This window comes from Rhododendron vialii, chromosome 1a, assembly GCF_030253575.1.
Source record: "Rhododendron vialii isolate Sample 1 chromosome 1a, ASM3025357v1".
NCBI lineage: Eukaryota > Viridiplantae > Streptophyta > Magnoliopsida > Ericales > Ericaceae > Rhododendron > Rhododendron vialii.
Window position 1 is genome coordinate 29960913 of NC_080557.1, and position 18046 is coordinate 29978958.

An 18046-nucleotide genomic window follows, 5' to 3' on the forward strand; every position below is an offset into this window, starting at 1 on the left:
AGCTAATCGTATCAGCCCCAAAGTTAATTAACTTCGATTAGATCCTAGTTTTGTGCAAATACAATTTTTTCTAATACCGTCAACATCCCGAAATGATTAAGAGTAAACGTAGATTTTAGTTTTGAAAAGAAAAAGAGAGAAAATAAAAAGAATTACTTAGCTTGTTTTAATCGCATGATTAGTGTTTTCGCACGGTTAAATATTTTTAGCATGTTGGTATGTTTAGTTGGAATATTGAATCACTTGATTAATTTTATCGTATGATAATTATTCGCGTGTTTAGTTTTATCGCATGATTTATTATGATTGATTGTTATCCATCCTGTTGTACGACAACTTAGAACGGACATTAGGTTCACTGGGGATTGATATACGTAGATAGAAGATCACATAGACGATTTTTTTAAGTTAAAGGAAATTGGAAGATAGAAGATTATGTGATTGGCGGTTAGCCAGAGGAATGATGGTTTAATGGGATTCTTGGAGGTTATCCAGTGAATTCAGATCTATTGGAGGTTATCCACAGAGTCCAGTTTGGGAGAAGAGAAATGAAGCCAGGGTATAGCAGTTGATTGTCGATTCGAAACCTTAGGATATGGCATTGCGTGATCGCTCTTTTTAAACAGGAGATAAAAACGTGATATGTATTATAGTACCAGGTTATGGTCTATATACTCCCAAGGTTACGGTTAGTTCCTTGTGGGCCCAGTGGTTATGGTTAGTTCCCTGGGGAATTCATCCTTGCGAGGCGGCCGATGACTCCGACTAATTAAATAACTTAGGCTGTTTCATCGGGGCTCCCAGTTAGGGCAAGTAAGGGGGAGCGTTATCACGAGTGGCCATAGTCCTAATGGTTAACATGGGAGTATGTTTCTCAAGGGTTGAGATTCTAGATTTCACTAAGTTAAAGGCTAGTAATTGAAATTGATCGCTTGCTACTTTAATTGTTCTTCCTTTAATTGTATTGTACATTTCCTTGTTTGTAAGTTATGGGTTTCGGGTGGGTTTTGGCTATTGGGCGTCATCGCTCACGGTACTATATTGCCCTGGTAACTCGAACGCCAGGTACCGAAGACAGAACAAAAGTGTCGTACAATCCGATTGGAGTCAACGCCACTGAGGAGGGAGCCGAAGAACCTTGGTTTCCGTATGCGTAGTCGCTCTGATTAATTTAAGTCAACTTTATTTTGGGAGCTTCAAAGTTTATTTGGGGAATTGTAATATTTGGTGAAATTCGGCAACTTTAAACTTAATTCGATATAGTTGTAATATGATGACATCTGCTTTTGAAATAGGGATGTATTAAATCTATGAATTTTAATTGGAAAAATTGTCTTTTAAATATTTTTATTAATGTTCTGAAATTCGAGACGTTACAAAATGAGTGACAAAAAAAAGGTACACAAAACTCCAATTTGTGGTGTGTTTGGTTAACATCATAATATTTTCATCGATGCATATATGGTAACGTTTAAAAGAGTGTCAATAACTACTGTTCTAATGAAACAGAGTTTAAAAAAATAAAAATAAAAAAAGGTTTACAATTACTCCATGTGTTAATTATGCAAAAAAATGTTGTTTCGACAACTATCAAGGAAAAAAAAGAATAGGGTATTGCCGTTAAAAAAAAAGGGTGTTAATTAGTTTTACACTCTTTCTTTTCCTATGTTGGTAGATATTAAAAGACATAAAATAAAAAAAATGCCCCTAGCCTCAAGTAAACACCCCAATCGCTTATAATTTTCTATAAACATGCCTCTCATCGTTCCCTTTTCTGTCATTTTGATTTCAAACTTTCTAGACATCCAATTTTATAACAGAGGCTCCACAATTTCTAAACACATAAAAGAAGAATAGAATCGGAAGGAGCGGCACATAATTCTTTCGCGTTTTTCAATAATAGATAGAGAAAACACATGTAACAAAAAAAGAAGAAGAGTAAACCTCATGCTCTTAAAAAAGAGTAAATATCATAATCTTAATGAAAATGAAATGGGTAGCAAATATACAGAAAATAATGGAAGAATTTGCCTCGGTGATTTCGGTGAAATAGATTTTGGTGGTATTGAACTTTCCAATAGAGACTGATAAAAAAAAAAAACTTTCCAAGAAAAAGAGAGGAGGAGAGAGGTAGAGAAAGTATAGAAGACAAATGCGAAAATCATATGAACGATGTATATAATATTTTATTTTCGGTGATTCCGTGATGTACGTTTTACAACCTAGAAATAGAAAAATGAATGTTGGCTGGTTTTGATTTCGGTGATTTCGTACAAAAGTTATGATTTTGCTCTTCATTTGAAAAATGCCTTAATGGGTGGTGCCGATGCTTAGCCTCCAAACCTCGCCTTCAAATATAAGGTTGAGATAATCTCAAGCGTAGGGCTAAGTCGTCGATAGCATAATAACCAAAAAGTCCGGGATCGTACCCAAAGAGAATCGAAAATAGCTTAATCGAATTGTTGGTTTTATATGGTGGATTTCGACGTTTAAGACGGCCAACTTGGTTTTGCTTTGAAAGTGGAAATACTAAGGAAAAAGACTAGAAAAGTGCTTTATAAACTAAAAGAGGCAAGTGTAGGGATCATCTATCTCTTAACAAAGGCCGTTATCTATTCTCGAATATAACTCAAGTGAGAGTCACGACCGCGTGCTCACGCCTAGAGGATTTAGCTTTAACGACTACGATTATCAAAAGATGTGATTATTCGGAACTAAACCAACCTATTTTTGCTAATGTATCTAACACGTAGGAGGCCACGAGCCCTCGGCATATCGCTTGCCAAGACCGCTTGACTAAACAACATATCAAGGAGTTAACACCCCTTGCTTAGACCAAAATGGCTAGGTTAGTTTGATCCCGAAAATCATGATTTTAAGCCCGGGAGTTCGAGAACCAAATAACAACCTAAGTCATTGGGAAAGATTAGCCCAAGACTTAGCCAAAAGACTACTCAACCATAGCTAAAAGACTAGACATGGTAAGAAAATGAAGCGAAAGATTTAACCAAAGAAAACGTAAATAAACTTAATTTATGCAAAGATCCAAATCATAGCTACAACATTAATAAACGATAAATTAACATAAGACAAATACTTACTAGAGTTCTTGAAGAAATTACACTTGAGAAAAGCTTGAAAGCTATGGAGGAAATCCTAGAAAGTAAGAACAACTTAGGCCTAAAAAAGACTAAAAATGGCCATCCTTTCTATAAAAGGCATACAAGCCTATTTATAGGGATCTAAAGTTAAGCTACAAAGGACCAAAAAGTCTCCAAAATATTCCAAAAACATTCCATAAGTGAAAACTTTCCATAAATGGAAAGTTGAAAAAATTAACAAAAATCTGTAGATTTTCCCATGCTGTACCGGTACTAGAAATGCCTCAGTACCGATTCAAGGCCTTCAAATGGCCAGAAAAATTGAACTCTAGACATCATGTACCGGTACTGGGAATTGGCCAGTACCGGTACAAGCTTGACAGATTTTTGGCAAATTTCGCGAGCTCACTCCGGACACTCCTGAACTCGGATTTGGGTGTTCATTGGACCATTGAAAAGCTCGTCGAGTCTACTTTCTAACCCCAAAGGGTTTTGATCAAAAAAAGTTTGTACATCAAAAGTTATGGCAATTCTACCCTCAGCTGGTCGGAAGATGAGTAGCTTTGGTAAAATCATCACATGTACTTCAATTCCCTTGACCCTTGGGCAACCCGAGCAACCTTTAAACCAACTTTTCATGACTTTTCGGGCACCACCACGGGGTGACACATGGCCTTAAGTACTTGGTTGCACACGGAGCATTCCTTGGCGTTCAAACGCGCCTTATTTATACAAATTACCTGAAATACACAAAAACCAACCTTACGTGCAATATCGCATAAAAACGACAACATATATGTACAAACACAACATACTAAAGGATTTAAGCACTAAGAATAAGCAAGAAAAATTTAGGCCTAAAAAAGACTAGAAATGACCATCATTTCTATAAAAGGCATACAAGCCTATTTATAGGGATCTAAAGTTAAGCTACAAATGACCAAAAAGTCCCCAAAATATCCCAAAAACATTCCATAAGTGGAAACTTTTCATAAATAGAAAGTTGAAAAAGTTAACAAAAATCTGCAGATTTTCCCATGCTGTACCGGTACTGGAAATCCCTCAATACCAGTTCAAGGCCTTCAAACGGCTGGAAAAAGTGAACTCTGGACATCATGTACCGGTACTGGGAATTGGCCAGTACCAGTACAAGCTTGACATATTTTTGGCAAATTTCGAGGGCTCGCAAAGGACACTCCCGAACTCGGATTTGGGTGTTCTTTGGATCGTTGGAAAGCTCATCGAGTCTACTTTCTAACCCAAGTGGTTTGGATCAAAAGTAGTTTGTACATCAAAAGTTATGGCAATTCTACCCTCAGCTGGTCGGAAGATGAGTAGCTTTGGTAAAATCATCACATGTACTTCAATTCCCTTGACCCTTGGGTAACCCGAGCAACCTCCATACCAACTTTTCATGACTTTTCGGGCACCACCACGGGGTGACACATGGCCTTAAGTACTTGATTGCACCCGAAGCATTCCTTAGCATTTAAACGCGCCTTATTTATAAGAATTACCTGAAATACAAAAAAACCAACCTTACGTGCAATATCGCATAAAAATGACAACATATATGTACAAACACAACATACTAAAGGATTTAAGCACTAAGAATAAACAAGAAAAATTTAGGCCTAAAAAAGACTAGAAATGACCATTCTTTCTGTAAAAGGCATACAAGCCTATTTATAGGGATCTAAAGTTAAGCTACAAAGGACCAAAAAGTCTCCAAAATATCCCAAAAACATTCCATAAGTGGAAACTTTTCATAAATGGACAGTTGAAAAAGTTAACGAAAATCTGCAGATTTTCTCATGCTGTACCGGTACTGGAAATGCCTCAGTAACGGTTCAAGGCCTTCAAACGGCTGGAAAAATTGAACTCTGGACATCATGTACCAGTACTAGGATTTGGCCAGTACCGGTACAAGCTTGACAGATTTTTGGCAAATTTCGCGGGCTCGCTCTGGACACTCCCGAACTCGAATTTGGGTGTTCTTTAGACCGTTGGAAAGCTCGTCGAGTCTACTTTCTAACCCAAATGGTTTGGATCAAAAGTAGTTTGTACATCAAAAGTTATGGCAATTCTACCCTCAGCTGGTCGGAAGATGAGTAGCTTTGGTAAAATCCTCACATGTACTTCAATTCCCTTGACCCTTGGGCAACCCGAGCAACCTCCAAACCAACTTTTCATGACTTTTCGGGCACCACCACGGGGTGGCACGTGGCCTTAAGTACTTGGTTGCACCCGGTACATTCCTTAGCGTTCAAACACGCCTTATTTATACGAATTACCTAAAATACACAAAACCAACCTTATGTGCAATATCGTATAAAAACGACAACATATATGTACAAACACAACATACTAGAGGACTTAAGCACCAAGAATATGCATTATTGGGTGCTTATCAGCTGATCAAAAAAAAAATTAATGCCTTAATGGGTGGTTTTTAATACAAGAGTACTGCTATGAGTACTCTACGAAAACCGTACCGATGGCCGTGTCGGGCCGTCTTCGGCCACTAGACGGCCGATCCAAGTCGTCCAAAAATTCTATAAGAAAAACCGAGGGGCACCTTGCGGAAATCAACGGCATCTGATGTGTGTATGGTGGTTGGATCAAACACCCTATTTTTCGTGTATATATGTACATACATATAAACACGAAAAATAGGGTGTTTAGATCAAGTACCCTACACACATCGGATCGCCTGTCAGGTGGCCGAAGATAGCCCGGCGCGGCTGTCGGTACGGTTTCCCTACGGAAACCGTCGGTACCTATATCATTTTTGTTAAATTTTTTTTTGCTCGGCAATATCATTTTTGTTAATACAATGCTTTAATGGGAGTAAATCAAGAGTAGAGCTATAGGAAATGATATTGGTACTCCAAAAATTGATGCAGACATTCTAAAAAATAAATGAAAGTGATTTTGGTATAACACTGATTTTGGAGTGCCTGCATCAATTTTTGGACTGCCAATATCATTTCCCTATAGCTATAAGGGAAAATAAAAAACTTACCAATCAAATAAAATCACTTAAAAAATTATTCCTTTTAGAGACCGTTGCTTTTCATTTCAAAAATGCCTTATGGGTGCCGATAAAAAAAATTAATGCCTAAATATGTGATTTTGAATACAATGCCTTAATGAGAGTAAATTAAGAGTATAGTTATAAGGGAAAATAAAAAAATTATCAATCAAATAAAATCACTCAAAAAATCATTCCTTTTAGAAACCAAAATACCAGGAAGAGATCTAAAAAAATGCCTTAATGGGTGCCGATCAAAAAAAATTGATGCTTTAATGGGAGGTTTTTAATACAATGCCTTAATGGGAGTAAATCAAGAGTATAGCTATAACGGAAAATAAAAAAATTACCAATCAAATAAAATCACTCAAAAAATCATTCCTTTTAGAAACCAATATACCAGGAAGAGATTTTAACAAAATGAAGGGTGGAGATTTATGCGAGGGTATAAATCTGGACCGTTGGTTGTCTTTTGGATTCGAAACCAGTCCTATCTTGTTATATAGATGTGAACACATTTATCTCAGAAAAAAATATTATAAGACTCGATCAGACATTTTTTTTAAAATATAGATATGTTCATAAAACATACTCCCTCCGTCCATTTTTAAGTGTCCTGCTTTGTAACTCCAACTTATTAAAAAAATATCATCATTATATCTTTCACATCAATTTTTTTCTCCACTTTCCCTACTTACCTATCATCATTACACTTTTACTCATTAACTTTTCAAAATAGAATCTACTTTTAGGGACAAAATAGACAATGCACCAACTTTTACCCACTAACTTTACAAAATGAACACTTATTAAGGAACAACCCAAAATAGAATACTGGATTCTAAATAAGGGACGGATGAAGTAATAAACAATATCATATCAATATGAACTTTTTTTTAAGTAATTTATATTCTTGATACGATCTAAATAATAAAAATGATGGTGATATTATTTGAGGCCAAAAACTCTCCACAAATATGTCAGATAATGCGGACCCTGAGGTCCTACTATGTCCTAAGGATTAGCAGGTTATTGTGCCCTCTGTTCGAGGCTCATCTTGAATTCAAAACAAAATCCAAACTGTTCACTGTTGATAAATAGACGAGAACAACAAACTTGTAAAAAATCAAGTCACCCAATAAACGAATCATATTTTTCTTTGGAAAATACCAGTAAATACAATTACAAAAATACACAAGAACTTTACTTTATTCGATTAGTTAGCTACAAATACACAAATTTTTTTCTCACGGGGTGGTAGTTCGCATTTATTAGCTCTAATAATAAAAAGTAAACGGACCGTATTTATTTTCGACCTTAGGATGAGACCCAAACTAGGATAACACCATCCAGTTCTTTTGAGCAACAGGAGAGGATATAATAGTAGTTCTACTGTCTCCAAAATACACTAGGTAAAGGGTTTGACTGAAATGTATATGGTGTGAATTAGAGAGAGAGAGTCGGATCGGACGAGTGCGGAAACTTCGGGGGGGCTCACCGGCCACAAGATCGATCTTCCATTGGCCCCACAACTTCGCGCCAAAACAAATCCTCTCTGTCTTCTATGTGCAGTAAAATCATCGTTTTTTTTAATTATATATATATAAACACCGATAAATTCATGTAGAGAGAGAAAGTGGGTTGGGGCAGCAGAAGAGAGAGAGAGAGAGAGAGAGAGGCTTTAAATGACCGCGTGAATTTTGGAGGGATTTGGCAGTTGGAGTCTTACAATTAACTGTTTCTGTGTTTGTTGTTATGCAATCCGGAGGTGGGACCCACCAGGGTTGGAATGCGGGACCGCCATCTCCTTTGGCGTCGCCGTCATCCACGGTTTCAGCCCCGTCCGGGCCGCACTTAGGGTTTGATTCAATCCAACAGCAAAAGCAGCAGCGGCAGCTGCTGCAGGATCAGGTGAGGGTTGATACGAATGTGCTGCAATTACATCGTTTTTTTAGTTGAATTGACAAATGGGTTTTGGAATTTGAGTTGTTTTCTATGGTGGGTTGGAGCTAGTTTAGTTTAATTTTGTGTCAATTCAGATACTTTGGAATTTGAGGCAGCAGTTTATCATTTGCGTACATTTAAACTACCGTCTTGCCTGTTCGATGCTCATGGACTGAAAAAAAACATCAGTGCGAACTCGTTTTATTCTAGGTAACTACATAGTATATATTATAGATTTTAGGCGTTGGAAGCCATGAGTTTTTGTGAGTAGAGTGTCCAATGGCATAATTAACTACATTTATTAGAACACTTTGATGTAAATACCCATATCAGTTTCAAGTAATCAGCTTATCTGCTAAAAAATTTAAGCTGGACTTATCTAATTTTGATTAACAAAAACAGTGGCGCGACTTCTGAGCTGTACTCTTTGATTCTACTATCATGATTTATTAGGTTATTTTTCTTTTTCCTTTGTGCTTTTAAATTATCAACATTAGGACAAGGAGTTAAATTTGGTGAGGTGGCGGCCATTAAGATGGGTATTTCGGGGGTTAGGGTGTCTAGTAATTAAGTATTTAACGGGGGCTGAAATTTTGTTGAAGATCAAAAGTTTGTTTGTCGGATTCACTCACGAAAAAGTTCAAAAGAACATTGGAGCTTTCATAGGGCATTGCTACGCCCCATATAGCTAGGTAATTTGCAAGTTTCAAAAGTGTTTTTTTCCTCTTCGCTTTTACCTTTTGATGTGTCACAATATCTTTTTGTTTCTCATCATCATGCTGCCCTTTTCATTTTCTAGGCATTATGAGTGGTTGAGTAACATTATTGGACTGATTTCTTGAAGTCTGCAAAAATGTTCCTGTACTGTATGAAATGTTAAGAGAATTTAGTACATCATAAACGGATTAGAACACAAAAAGTACCTTGATCAGATGCAGCACAATGCGACATACTTACATACTTTTTCCTACTATAACTTGTGATTTTAATGACAAAATGAAACAATTCATTCAACTTGTTTTGTGCAAGTGGTGTAAATTTGACTACTACTGATTCGCTTGTAAGTCCGCAAATCTTTTACTATAAAAATGGGATTTCTGTCAAGTCTTATTCACGGTTTCAGTCTTCTCGGCTCTGTTAACGGTTCATCCTTCTGGTGGATTTGAACTAGAAAGTTTGGCACGTGTTCCATCTTATGGCAAGTTCTTCTCAAACACTTGGTGTTGATGTGTTTAGATTCCATATATTATTGGACGATCTCATGATATAGACTTGGATGTTGGTGTTACAGTCACTGCAGCGACAATTGCTTAGAAAGCCTGAAGGAAATGAAGCCATTCCTGCCTACACAGCTGGCAGTCGCCATGGTATCTTGTCAGGCGGCAGTTTGGTTTCATCTTCTGGTGGGTCACAACATCCTGAACAATCCAAGAAGTTCATCGATTTGGGTAAACAACAGGTTGCTTCCCACTTCTGGGAGGAGGGCCACAATAGGAGTCAGGGCATTGAGCAACAAGTGCTGAATCCAGTCCATCAACCTTATCTCCAATATTCTTTCCAAGCAGCCCAACAGAAATCAGCCCCTGGGATCCAAGCAAAAATGGGAATGGTGGGGCCACTAGCAGCAAAAGACCAGGACATGCGGATGGGTAATCTTAGGATGCAGGAGCTGATGCCTATTCACGCTAATAACCAAGCCCAATCATTGTCATCCAAGAAACCTTTAGAACATACACAACAGGCAGTCTCTAATCAAAGGATTGGTTCAAAACCACCTCCAACCCAGGCAACATCGATGGGCCAATTAATGCAGGAAAATATGATTAGACCTATGCTGGCCCCAGAGGCCCAGCAAAGCATGGCAAATAACCGACTTGCTATGGCTGCACAGATGGAGGCTTTGGCACGTGAGCGAAATATTGATTTGTCCATTCCATCAAACGCCCACTTGATGGCTCAGCTTATTCCTCTCTTGCAGTCTAGGATGATTACACAGCAAAAGGCACATGAAAACAGTATGCAGTCTTCTTCGCCTGTCTCCTTGCCAAAGCAGCAGATTGCTTCTCTTCAAGTTTCTAGTGTGAGCTCTCCCCGTGGAAATTCTTCAAATGACCCAACAGTGAACAATCCTAACAACAGCCTGGCACAACAGATTTCTTTTATTGGAAGAGAGAACCAGGTGCCTCAGAGACAGACCATGATGTTTGGTAACGGAATGGGTCCCATCACTGGCTTTGATCACTCATCCCATGCAAAAAGCCTACCACCTGGTCTAGAAACTTCACAAGTGCAAAATTCCAGGCAATCGAACAGAAGTTCTCCAAAATCTACAGCTTCATCTGTTGAGGGAGGTGTGGGAAATGCTTTCTCAGCTCAGGGTGGCGTGGCTCCCCAGATGCAACAAGAGCATACTGTGTTTACCAAACAGCAACTGCATGTTCTTAAAGCACAAATACTGGCATTCAGGCGTCTGAAGGTTTGCAAACTGCACATCTCCTCACCCACAATCATGTGTCATGCTTATACTGGCCGCCCAATGGTGGAGCCAGGATTTTCACGCGGGGGGGGGGGGGGGGGGGGGGGGGGGGGAGCCTAATAGACATATTTTTTCCTGGAACGTATACTTATTATATCATGAGGTTTTTGCTTTCCAATACATTACATTTGAACATTGAAATTATTCTAGCCTAATGCAGTTAAAGTATACCAATCATTTTGTTTTTTTCTTGAGACTAATTCAACAACTGTCATTGTGCTTATTTTTTATTTATGAAAGAAATTGAGAAATGAGATAAAATAACCGATTTTTTATCAAATCAAACCAAAATTATTAAGATTATAAGTAGCTATACACGAATAAGTATCAATAATATTCATAATCATGTATATAGAAAATAAAAATTTTAAAACTCGGATGCTCGGGGAGCCGGGGACAGGCCCCCCCAGGCCACAGGGGCGGACCTAACATAGTTCCGCCCCTGTGGCCACCATACATTATTCCCTTTGTCCATATTTGTTTGTCCATTATCACTTTTCTTAGACATCTAAAAAACCATCAAACTTGAAAACTTCATCTACAATTGCTAATTGAGTTCTTTTGACTGGTTAAAAACATATGGTATTTGCTTTTACAGAAATACATTATTTTTTGACCTGGTCGATAATACCAAAAATGACAAAGAAATGGGAACAGAGATATTATTTATTTTGACAAGCTCCTTAGATGATTTCAAGTATGCTAAATGAGGCATTCTTCCTATGTGTATTTGACAGAAAGGAGATGTAACTCTTCCACAAGAGCTACTTCGATCCATTGCCCCACCACCACTTGAAACGCAGCTGCAGCAGGTGTTTCTTCCTTCTGGAACAGTTAATCAGGATAGACTTGATGGAGAAAATGCAGAAGACTCTGCAAAACAATCGGAGGCCAGTAGGAAGGATCCTGAGGTTTTAGCATCGTCCAGTGGGAAGAAGAGTCCAATAGTTGAAGGTCTGACAAGAGATGAGAAAGCAGCTTTGACGAAAGAGCCTGTATCAGTGTTTCCTTCTGGAAAGGAAGAGCAGCAACCTGGAATATTATCTGTTAAGCCGGAACAGGAAGTTGAACGTGGTAACCAGAAAACTCTTGTTAGAAGTGAGTTTACAGTCGATAGGGAAAAGACAGTTACACCACAGATTTCTGATACAACTCAAGCTGAGAAACCAGTTCAAGCAACCAATCCGCCTCAGCAAAAGGATGTTGGCTCTTCCAAAAAGTATCACGGACCACTATATGATTTTCCGCATTTCACTCGTAAACCCGACTATGACGTCTATGCTTTGAGATTGGGATACGAGGTCAAGGATCTGCTTCTTGAGGAAGGCATAGATATGCTTAGCAAGAGAAGGGCAGAAAATTCAGAGAAGATAAGCGGTTTACTAGCAGTGAACTTAGAGAGGAAAAGGATTAGGCCAGATCTTGTCTTGCAGCTGCAAATTGAAGCAAAGAAACTTCGACTTTTGGATCTTCAATCACGCTTGAGGGATGAAGTTAATCTACAACAGAAGGAAATAATGGGAATGCCTGATAGGCCATATCGTAAATTTGTTCGACTCTGTGAGCGTCAACGCGTGGAGCTCACTAGGCAAGTACAGGCCTCTCAGAAAGCCATTAGAGAGAAACAACTGAAATCCATTTTTCAGTGGCGTAAGAAGCTCCTTGAGGCCCACTGGGCCATTCGCGATGCGCGGACTGCCCGTAACAGGGGAGTTGCAAAACATCATGAGAAAATGCTGAGAGAGTTCTCAAAAACAAAGGACGATGATCGGAATAAACGGATGGAAGCATTGAAGAACAATGATGTTGAGAGGTATAGGGAAATGTTGCTGGAGCAGCAAACTAGCATCTCTGGTGATGCTTCTGAGAGATATGCTGTTCTCTCATCATTTTTAACACAGACGGAAGAATATCTTCATAAAATGGGAAGTAAAATCACAGCCACAAAGAATCAGCAGGAGGTTGAGGAAGCAGTAAATGCTGCAGCAAATGCTGCTCGGGCTCAGGCACTCTCTCTCTCTCTCTCTCTGTGTGTTACATTGTTGTATACAATCATGCGTTCAAAATACAATTCTATGTTTTGATACGAGTTTCAACCAATTCGATTCGAATCTTGCTATTAAATAGGAAATGATGGGAATCTTGCAATTCAGTTTGTGATTCACTTTGATTCTCTATGATTCATGCATTTTAGTATGAAGTATGATTCAGTTTGTTTGCAAAATGCATGTAGCAATGGCATTTTTACCTCTATCAAGGAAAAACAAGAACAATGAGTTATACTGATGTGTATTGTATTGATGTGTTTGTAATTTTATTTTGTTGAATTAGAACTTTTTTATGCTTATACAAAACCATATATAAGCTTGCAATAATTGAATCTTAGGATTCACGATTCATTATTCACGATTTGAATCGCGACTTGGTGACAATTTTATGTGTGTGATGTGATTTTTTTTCCTCAAGGAAATATTAATTTAACATCCAAATCAAGAAAATCACGAAGTATATCATCAGTTGCGTTTTTCGCAGCTTGTTTTTTTTTGTTGCTTTGATTAATTTGTTTCTATGCAATATTAATTTGTTTCTATTCAACATTTTGATCAAAAGGGTCTATCTGATGAAGAAGTAAGGGCAGCAGCAGCTTGTGCCGGAGAGGAAGTAATGATAAGGAATCATTTCTCCAAAATGAATGCACCCAAGAATAATTCGTCTATTAACAAGTAATATTGCTGTATTCTGCTACATGCTTTTAATTACATTGTTGTCCGTTAGATCGTTGGCTCGACTGCTCCGCCAGTTATTGATGCCAACTGTAACTATTGTGTCCAACAAACCCACGAACTATTGTCATAATAATATTTCTTTCTGCGTAGTCACCATTGGTTAAGTAATTTGCTGTTTATGGATTTATATTTTATTTCAACTTTGGTCGAAGATGTGTCTCACTTGTTTATTACTTTTGTTCTCTCTTGTTTGATTGGCATCTTAGTGCTATATTCATTCTCATTATTAACAGGTACTACAACCTTGCACATGCTGTGAATGAAAGGGTTATAAGGCAGCCCTCAATGCTACGTGCTGGAACCTTACGCGACTATCAACTTGTATGTTACAGTTTTTTTTTTGATCGGCAACTTGTTTGTTACAGTTACTTGTTTAACATTAATATATATCTATATCGTTGTTAACAGAATTATTTTAGTTGTCTTTGTTGTTTAATTTTCATTTCCTTATTCTTTTGATCAAATGGACCTCTAGATGAGTATTCTTACTGAATCTTGCAGGTTGGATTGCAATGGATGCTCTCATTGTATAACAACAAACTAAACGGAATTTTGGCAGATGAGATGGGTCTTGGGAAGACTGTACAGGTAAATCTCTCTATACCTGAAGATATTTACTATTATACCATTTCACTGACATCTTTGCTTGTGCAGGTGATGGCATTGATTGCTTATCTGATGGAGTTCAAAGGAAACTATGGCCCACATCTTATTATAGTTCCTAATGCTGTTTTGGTGAACTGGAAGGTTAGTAATTTTATCATTTTGCATTATGCATATGAGGATTGTTTCCACTCACAGCAGTGTGACTGACTATCTAAGTTTCCAGAGCGAGTTACACAAGTGGTTGCCATCCGTATCCTGTATTTATTATGTTGGTGTGAAGGATCAACGGTCAAAATTATTTTCTCAGGTAAGATGTGCAAGTTATTCATCTTGAATAATTGGTCTTGTCATGTCTTGCTGAGAATTTTTTCTTTTTTATTTGTTTGTAATATAGGAGGTTTCTGCCATGAAATTTAACATCCTTGTGACAACTTATGAGTTCATCATGTTTGACCGTTCGAAGCTTTCAAAAGTTGATTGGAAGTATATCATTATCGACGAAGCGCAACGCATGAAGGACAGAGAATCAGTTCTAGCTCGAGATCTTGATAGATATCGGTGCCAGAGGCGCCTACTTCTAACTGGGACCCCTTTACAGGTTTTTTAATGAAACTCTTCCATTAGGTCACATCCGTTCATTTTAAAAGCCTAGACCCTATACCACAGGGGACAACCTGCGACACTGTATTACTCGATAGTTTACCTATCAACTAATTATATGCATGAATATTTGTGCAAAAAATATTATGCACGAATCTTTGCACATGTATTTTGCTGTCAAAAGTTCACCCAATTCTTCTAGTCTGCAATTTTTGCCCATTGGATTTTCAAGTTTGCAAGCTTCTTGGGATGTCGTGTTCTCTGTTCTCACTTATTCTCCAGCAAATTGTGTAGGCTCCTAACATGTTGACTTCGTTTGTAAATATATGCTGAATTGCCCCAGTTAGCTAAATTAGCCTCATCTTACGGATATGTTGATTTTGCCTTTCCAATGTTACTAAAATGGCTTTCACTTACCTTCCCCTTGTTGTGATGCACTTCACTCTTGCCCCATTTAATCTTGTATCCACCACAAATTGATTAATAAAAATCTTTTTGTCTTTTAAAAAAAAAATGGTTTTCGCTTGAATAGACAATATGAAGCATGCTGAAATGATTCAGTCCAGTATGTTCATAAGGTGCATTATATGTCCGAAGAAATAATTTTTGGAGAACTATCTGTTGTACTGCCATACTGACCTAAGGAAAAGCCTAAGATCAATATGTATGTAGTGGTCTAAGATGCTTTTCACCCATGATACGAATTTATAGGTGAATCAAGGTTAAGACAAAATCGGTGACCGTGCGATCTACGGTGTGATTCACGATTCGATTCCTACAAATATACAATTGTCGCATTCGACAAATATGACTTTTCTTTCTTAGTTGTGAGGGTTTTCGGCGTTTAGACGGCCAACTTTGTTTTACTTTTGAAAGGTGGAACTAGAAACAAGTTTTAAACTAAATTAACGAGTGACAAGGTCTCGGGGATCAACTACCCCGCGACTTAGCCGGCTAATGGTTCTCTTTGATAACTCAAGTGAGAGTCACAACCGTGTGCTCTCACTCGGAGGGTTTAACTTGAAAATCATATGTAAAGATGGGTCCGAAAATGGACCAAAACTCATTTAGTCATTTAATCAAACACTTGAAGTGCCAGGGTTCCAAGCATCGTGCGTGGCAAGTTAAGCTTGTCGACGCACGATTAAAGAAGTTAACAACTACATGCTTTGAATGAAAATAAGAGATTTAATCCATTTTATAAACCAATTTAAAGCTTTAAGGCAAGAGAAACTATTTTACCAACCAAGTCCTGAGGTAGGAATCACCCCTTGACCAAGCCTCAAAGACTACTCACTCATAGCTAAAGAACTAAACATAAGGATAAAAAGCAACATGAGATTTAACCGATGAAAACGAAAATAAACTTGATATTAAGTAGAATCTAATCTGTAGCTGCAACTTTAATAAATGAGAAAACAACAAAAGACAATTAACTAAGGGTGTTCTTGAAGAAATTACACTAAGAAAGCTTGAGAGGAACAATGGAGGAAACTTAGGCAAGAAGAAAAGACTAAAAGATAAGATCTAGATAGAGATATTTGTGAGGTAAGGGGCTATTTATACACATGTCCTTCTCTCAACAAATATCACCCAAAATATGCAAAAAGTGGCAAGTCTTTTAAAAGTGGAAAGTGCAAAAAGTAACAAAAAGTGGCCCGTAAGCACTTGGTATCGATACCGAGCAGTTAAGCCAAAAACTGCTTCTGACGTAACGCCCATGTATCGATACAACCATTCCGTTGTATCGATACGCTGTTCTCTGGATTGAACTTTAAGTTTATGGTATCGAGACAACCAAAATGGCTGTATCGATACCGAGCTGCTTAAAGTCAGATCTTTCGCTTTATTCCCCATCTTGGCATCCAACAGCCCCGGTCACCCTCCGGTGCTTCGTTTCTTCGTTCTTGAGCCTTGGTGGCTGCGTTCCACGTGGCCTCGGGTACTTGGACACCCTCGAGGGTTATTATTGGTGTCAAAACACGCCTTTTTCTTGTGGTTTGCCTGAAACACTAATAAAACTACCTTACGTGCAATACGCATTAAAACGACAATTTATTCAAAGAAAAGCAACATTCTAGAGGACTTTAAGCACCAAGAATCTACATTATTGGGTGCTTATAGGGGGTGAAGCAAGAAATATTACTGAATAGAGGATTAAGTTCGAGATACTATATCCCCACGCAAAATTTGATAATCATTTGTTAATTACTGTAATCCTTATTTGGATCATGTTTTTAACCTTTTTTTTCTCATTTTTCTCAAACATTAAAGTTATTATACTAAGATAACTTGTTTTCATGAATTATCTACTATTAATTTTGTGAAATTTTTCCATACTTATTATCCTATGAGTCAATAGATGGGCTCAACATCTTTAAAATGTAATTATTTTAATTTGCTAGACTGTAGTTATACAAGAAGTTTTGAATATTGTTGAGTGTAATGTCGAACATGAACATGGATTTGGCAAATGGATCTCTTCAATTCTTGTAGCCTCCAAATCGTAGATCGAGGAGCTCAGAGCCTTGGACCTACCCACAAATTTTGCCCTATAAGCAAGCTTTTTACCTACAAAACACTCTTTTTTACTGTATGATGACTAAGCTTTTCATTTTTATGATGAATCTTTGATACTTATATTTTGCTATTATGAACGAATCTTTTACTGATTCAAGTCACAATTCGAAAAAGACCATTTGGATTAACGAGTTGATTCACAATTTGAGAACCTTGCTTTGGGAAGCTGTTGCGATGTTTGCAAGCAAAACAGAAGCTTGATTGGGTGAGAATAGAGAGGAGTTGAATGGGTGGTTGGATAATCTTTAGAGCTCTTTTCTGTGTGTGTGTGTGTGTTGGGGGGTGGGGGGGTTGGTGTTTTATGAAATTTCTTTTATATCGGTGGTTCCTCTTTGCAAGTTCTTGTTCTCTAAGCTTATGTTAACCATAATAATTGAGTCATAACATCAAAGTTCTTGTGGAGTGGTGGTTTCTCTTCACAGCTTCTCAAGGTCGCCCCTCCTCTGCTCCGCTGTGTACCTGCACCAAGGCGTGAGGCAGTTGGCCGCCTCTCGCCCCTCTGATGAGCAAGTCAGTAAACAAGAGAGAGAGAGAGAGAGTATTTCTTAGACGTAGGGTTGCGTACCTTCCTTAGGGTTTATCCCTCTCCTTATATAGGTGAGCCCACAACGTCACAAATAACCGCCTTGCTTCTTAGACGTTCGAGGCCTTCCTAGAAACGGTAGGAAGCAGCTCCATATGGCCTTTTCATGGAGCAAACCGACCCAAGTGACCGACCCGACCCGCTAAGACCGACCCGAAGGCTCAGGCAGTGGGTCAGTGCACTGCAAACCGTTGGTCGGACCCTTCTATCCGGCCCAACTCCACTCGGCCTTCTCTCCTATTAAGCTGGGCTCATGCCCAATCCAAGCAAACGAGG

At 38.2% G+C, this 18046-nt stretch overlaps 1 protein-coding gene and 1 long non-coding RNA gene across 4 annotated transcripts in view; both read left to right on the top strand.

The window, feature by feature from the left end:
* The first annotated feature begins 2141 nt into the window (after nt 1-2141).
* LOC131333186 (uncharacterized) lies at nt 2142-6549 on the top strand. The gene is made up of 3 exons (XR_009201749.1): nt 2142-2320; nt 5516-5549; nt 6261-6549. It is a non-coding gene; the product is annotated as an uncharacterized LOC131333186 (long non-coding RNA).
* Nucleotides 6550-7535: 986 nt separating this feature from the next.
* LOC131308383 (ATP-dependent helicase BRM-like) overlaps nt 7536-18046 on the top strand; it is a 31804-nt gene continuing 21293 nt past the window's right edge. For 2 of the 3 annotated variants that reach the window (XM_058335299.1, XM_058335306.1), the window contains exons 1-9: nt 7536-8046; nt 9371-10555; nt 11353-12621; nt 13226-13338; nt 13635-13722; nt 13903-13989; nt 14056-14148; nt 14231-14314; nt 14402-14605. In XM_058335299.1, coding sequence (XP_058191282.1) covers nt 7891-8046; nt 9371-10555; nt 11353-12621; nt 13226-13338; nt 13635-13722; nt 13903-13989; nt 14056-14148; nt 14231-14314; nt 14402-14605 — 3279 coding nt within the window. In that variant the 5' untranslated portion in view covers nt 7536-7890. The other variant, XM_058335316.1, reaches the window with a different exon arrangement.